The 5725-nt window shown below is 47.4% G+C and overlaps 1 protein-coding gene across 1 annotated transcript in view; it reads right to left on the reverse strand.

The window, feature by feature from the left end:
• The window catches only part of LOC138954793 (nuclear transcription factor Y subunit beta-like), a 2594-nt gene extending 591 nt beyond the window's left edge, over positions 1-2003 (reverse strand). The window contains exons 1-2 of the mRNA XM_070326560.1: positions 1812-2003; positions 1-730 (exon numbers count right to left, since the gene is read on the reverse strand). The exon at positions 1-730 is cut by the window's left edge and continues 591 nt beyond it. Coding sequence (XP_070182661.1) covers positions 1-729 — 729 coding nt within the window. The 5' untranslated portion in view covers position 730; positions 1812-2003. The remainder of the gene's footprint in view (positions 731-1811) is intronic.
• Between the last annotated feature and the right edge of the window lie 3722 nt (positions 2004-5725).

A 5725-nucleotide genomic window follows, 5' to 3' on the forward strand; every position in this document is an offset into this window, starting at 1 on the left:
TAGTGCTGTCGCTGACATCCCTTCTTCGGAAAACTGCGGCATGGCTGTGGCAGTGGTGACGACGACGGGCTCTTGCTGTTGTTGTTGTTGTTGTTGTTGTTGTTGCTGTTGTTGCTCTTTGGAATTGGTTTTTTCGTCGTCGTCATCGTCGGTGTTGTTGATGACGTCTGGGGCTGCTGCCGCGGGTGGTGCTGGCGGTGGTTGACTGGTCACGGTGGTGGTGGTGGCGATCGCAGAGTCGACGTCTTGTTCCGCGTCATGTACCATCGGTTCCTCGTCAAAATCATCGTCTTCGCAGTCGAGTTCGATTTCATCATTGATGTCTGGAAAAACTTCATCCAACTGTTGTTGTTGTTGTTGTTGTTGTTGTTTGTCATCCACGCTGGTGCTGCTGTTGTTGGCGGTGTTGGTGGTAGTGGTAGTAGTAATGGTGGTGGTGGCAAATTTAACAATTTTTTGGGGTTTTAATTGTTTTCTCAGTGGGCGCTGCCACGGGGTAGCAACAACACCACCACTAGACTCTTGTTGTTGTTCTTGCTGTTCTTGTTGTTGTTCTTGTTGTTCTTGTTGTTGTTGTTGCTGTTCATCGTGGTCTTTCTGGATGTTCCATACTGTATTATGTCGATGAAGTTTTCGCTTTTGACCTCTTGTTATCATCGTCGCAGTGGTCAGTGCCGCCGTGCCACAGCGGCCGCCGTCGTCGTTGTTCGTGTTACTGTTACTAGCCATACTGTTAAGAAAAAAGAACGTACTTTTAAGTACAAGTAGTATTGGTAGTACTATTAGTATGAGTGGTAGTAGGAGAACCATTCAACTGACAAGAACAACCTCCTCTCGTGTAGTGGTTGTGAGGCAAGTGTCCCTTCAAGCTGACCCGTACGGCACACACACACACACACACACACCCTGGAGGGGAGGGGGAGAAAGAAGAAGAAGAAGAAGAACAACTTGGCCCGGGATCTGATATTTTGGGGCGCGGACTTTTGCTCAAAAAGTGAAAATCGCGAAAAGAAACGGTTCGTACGAAATGTTGGGAGAGATGTCAGGGGGAAAAAACCGTGCAAATTTGCCCGTACAGTCAAAAAAAATCGATATAGAGTCAGACGCGGCGGCTGTGGCGGCGTGGCGGGGCGGGGCTGGGCTGGGCTGGCTGCCTGCTACCGGGCCCGGCTTGCCTAGAGTCGCATATATATCAATGACGGGGCGTCACCAAAAAAAGAATTCCATTCACAACACATTCATTCACAAGCCGGCCCGCCGGCGGACCAATCGAATCGGTCACAAAAGCACATGCCGCTGACGTCAAGTGCGACGCGGCGGCGAAAATAGGCGATGATTTGTCAGCTCCTCCCAGTCATCCTACATCGTTGTTGCTACATGGTAGACTCAATGTTAAATGGATTTGTTCACACAGACGATGATGTTTGTTTGTTGACGGTTGACACACTAGTTCAATTTGTTTATTTCAGACACTTTCAATTTTCACGAAGCTGTGTCGTGTCACGCTTTTTGGTACAATGATGCAGCTTTGTGGAAGGACCCATCATTATTTGTTATCTCCCCTGCACTATCCGTTAGTAGTAGTATATGGGTTTGTTTTTAGACTACTATGTTGGGGCTCCAGTCTTATTGTCTTCCTCAGAAAAATGTCTGTCTTTTTTTTTCCCCTGTTGTGTGTATAGTCTTTGGCCGGCTCTCTCTCTCTCTCTCTCTCCTTCCAATTTCATTTCAATATTCTGCCTGGACAGGGGGGGGGTAGTGGTGGAAAAATTGGTGGCTGTGTGTGTTGACACAAAATAATAATTACTCACTTTTACGACAGAAATGTGCGGACGGTCCCCATGATTTTCTTGCCGCAAGCCAAACAATTGTCAAACATGTTCGAGCATTTTTCACAGGTGAGAAAATGTCCGCAGGGTAAGAAAGTAATACCACTGTTAGCTAGCTCCACTTTTAAACAAGCTCGGCAGAATTTACGGTTTCTCAAGTTCTGGTTTTCTTTGGCTAAGAATCGTACGCGTTCCTTTATTAGTGCAAACGACGACGACGACGACGACGACGCTCGAGGAACTAGTTGTTCGCGACGACGACGGCGTTCTTCTTCTTCTTCTTCTTTTTCTTCGGCTAAGTACAGTTTTCTTGCTAATTCTGACTGTTTCTCCGGGCTCTGTGCGATCTCGTAAGCTGCGAGATAAAGTTTCTCTACGCTGTCGAATTCTCCATCAGCAAAATCTAGGCGTCGATTTTCGATAACTTGCATGACTATATGTTCTGGAATTCCCATTTCACAGACTGCTTCTGTCTTTGCTGATGATATTAGTGCTACGCTGTCGACCTTAGTGTTCGTTATCCTCCTCGTACAGAAATCCATAATCTCACAAGAAGCGGAAAAAAGAAAAAGGTGAAATTTTGTCTCACCGATCGTTCTCTCTCTATATATATACGCACACAAAGCAGGAAAAAATGTGTGTGTTGTTGTTTTGTAGTAGTTCAACTCCTTTTTCCCGGGGATATAGCTCAGTTGGTAGCGCGCTGGATTTGTATTCAGTTGGCCGCTGTCAGCGTGAGTTCGATCCCAGGTTCGGCGGAAATTTATTTTTCACAGAGTCAACTTTGTGTGCAGACTCTCTTCAGTGTCCGAACTCTCCCCCCAGTGTACACTACATTGGGTGTGCATGTTAAAGATCCCACGATTGACAAAAGGGTCTTTCCTGGCAAAATTGCTTAGGCACAGTTAATAATTGTCTACCTATAACCCGTGTGACTTGGAATAATAGGCCGTGAAAGGTAAATATGCGCCGACATGGCTGCAATCTACTGGCCGTATAAAATTTCATCTCACACGGCATCACTGCACAGCGCACAGAGAGAGAGAGAGAGAGAGAGAGAGAGAGAGAGAGAGAGAGAGAGAGAGAGAGAGAGAGAGAGAGAGAGAGAGAGAGAGAGAGAGAGAGAGAGAGAGAGAGAGAGAGAGAGAGAGAGAGAGAGAGATACAACCCACTCGTTCTGACAAACGGAAAATCTTTCTCATCGGTTGTTTCCCTTTGTATCACACACTCTCATTACACCCCCGGTATAGGGGTGTGTATAGGTTTCACTCGGGGTTTTTTTCATTTCATTTTCATTACTTTATTGTCCCATTGCTGGGAAATTCGGGTCGCTTCCTCCCAGTGGAAAGCTAACAGCAACGGAGTCGCGCTACCCAGGTGTCTGCGTGTTTAGCTGTATTCAGCCACCTGTACTTATGGCAGACTGAGCGGCTACCGGGCCCTCTGTCGTTGTGTGTGTTTTACTTATTTGATTATTTGTCATTCTTTGATTTTTTTTTGTGGAGGAACTGGAAACACGTTTAGAAACGCTTTTTATTTTATTTTTTTGTGCTTTATACGGTGTGTATGTTCGTGTGTTTGTGAGTGAGTGTGTTTGCGTGTTCGTGTGTTTGTGAGTGAGTGTGTTTGCGTGTTCGTGTGTTTGTGAGTGAGTGTGTTTGCGTGTTCGTGTGTTTGTGAGTGAGTGTGTTTGCGAGTGAGTGTGTTTGTGAGTGAGTGTGTTTGTGAGTGAGTGTGTTTGTGAGTGAGTGTGTTTGCGTGTTCGTGTGTTTGCGAGTGAGTGTGTTTGTGAGTGAGTGTGTTTGCGTGTTCGTGTGTTTGTGAGTGAGTTTGTGAGTGAGTGTGTTTGCGTGTTCGTGTGTTTGTGAGTGAGTGTGTTTGCGTGTTCGTGTGTTTGTGAGTGAGTGTTGCGTGTAAGTGTTCGTGTGTTTGTGAGTGAGTGTTGCGTGTAAGTGTTCGTGTGAGTGTTGCGTGTGTGTGAGTGTGTATTTTTCACTGGGGATGTGTATGTATATGTGTGGGTTCGGCGACCTGCGCCAGGCTACCCTCTTGGGATACTCACACACACACACACACACACACACACACACACACACACACACACACACACACACACACACACACACACACACACACACACACACACACACACACACACACACACACATACAAAACATACAAGCGGGGAAGCCAGCAGAGTCCTTATATATTGGTTTATTATACTAAACACACTTATTATGGGGAGGGGGGAAGGAGGTTTCATCATTGTGTGTTAGTGTCCTGGGAGGAGGGGGGAGGGGGCTGCGCTGGTGGTGCGGCCACACTGCTAGGCCGGCGGTTCAGTAATTCGTTAACTGCAGAAACACCAGCGGCGCATTTCGCGTCAATACTCCCGAGAACGCGTTTCAGTCGCTGAAATGTTTCAGCGTCCATATAGGGTGTCGATATCGACGCCAACCTTTGCTGCCGTTCCGCTCTTTCGTCCATATCTCCGCGGCTTTCGCCATACGGAAACTGCATGGTAGAGGTGGTGGCGTCCTCCCCCTCCCCCTCCTCCTCCCCCTCCCCCTCCTCCTCCTCCCCCTCCTCCTCCTCCCTCCTCCTCCTCCTCCTTCTCCTCCTCCTGTTGCTCGGAAGTATTTTCGTCATCGTCATTATCGTCGTCATCAGAGTCCATCACGACTACCGGCGCCTGCCGCGTACCGTCACCAGGGGCCGCCATCATCGCAGTAGCGGTCGCTTTTGGCTCCACAATAAAAAAACAGTCGTCAGAGTCCCGGCCATGTTTCCGCTTTTGACCTCTCGTTGTACCACCACCGGCGGCCGTCATAATCCGACGATTTTTCAGGCGGGGGTCCTGCATATATAATGAATATGTAGTAAGTGTCTCATCATTGTCCCGCTGCTGCTCCATTTCAGCATGACCAGTTGTTGTTGTTGTTGTCGTCGTTATAATCCCTCGAGTCGCGGCCATAGTTGTTGTTGTTGTTGTGGTAGTGGGTTCGATCTCTCCTTCTCTCTCTCTCTCTCTCTCTCTGCTTGCTGCTGCTTGCTTGCTTGCTTGCTGCTCCAGTATAGTCGATGATCCGTCCTCGTTGAGGGCACAAGGGTTTGTGCCGGCTAGTCAGTGTTAAAATGCGGTATTTAAAGGCTGCTATGTGTGTGGATGGGCCAAGGAATATTGATTGAAGAAAAACTTTATACAGGGAAAAGGAAAGAGAGAGAGAGAAAAAGTCGCACACACACACATACACAAACTGCGGGAAATCTTGCTGTGTGCGATTTCAGAGGTTGTCAACATAGCCGCAGCAGCTCGACAAAGACCGTTTGCTGTTTTTCTCAATTTCTGGTTTTTCTCTCCACCAGGTCCGCCCGAGGCGAGCAAAACGAGCTGTATATAGTCTGCGAACAGTTTTCTCGCTAAACTGTGTGGCGGTTGGTTTTCCGCCGTTTTTCTTCCAAGTCGCCGGCCCGGTGTTGAAGAAAAAAGTTGTAGTTGAGAATGGTCCCCTTTCATCCGTTTGCCGTTTTTCTCAATTTCTGGTTTTTCTCTCTCCACCAGCTGTGTAGGTAGATTCCCCCATTCTCTCTCTCTCTCTCTTTGTTCATGTTCTGCTGCCGCCACGTAGTAGTATAGTTATCTCGGTCGGCAGTATAGTGCTGCTTCAGAAATCCATCTCACCCTCAGATTTGTTGTTGTTGTTGTTGTAGTAGTAGATCAATCATCATCATCATCATCATCATCATGTCACACTAGTGACAGCAATATAGTGCTTTAAAAAAAAAAAAAAAAAGCCGATGTTGTTTTGACAATCTCTGGAACGGGGAGAGAAAGGTCGCCGCTCTGCTGGCTGATATTTCTGATACCGGGACTTGAAAGTTTGCAACCCTGCGCT

This window comes from Littorina saxatilis, unplaced genomic scaffold (genome assembly GCF_037325665.1).
Source record: "Littorina saxatilis isolate snail1 unplaced genomic scaffold, US_GU_Lsax_2.0 scaffold_729, whole genome shotgun sequence".
NCBI classification, from domain to species: Eukaryota; Metazoa; Mollusca; class Gastropoda; order Littorinimorpha; family Littorinidae; genus Littorina; species Littorina saxatilis.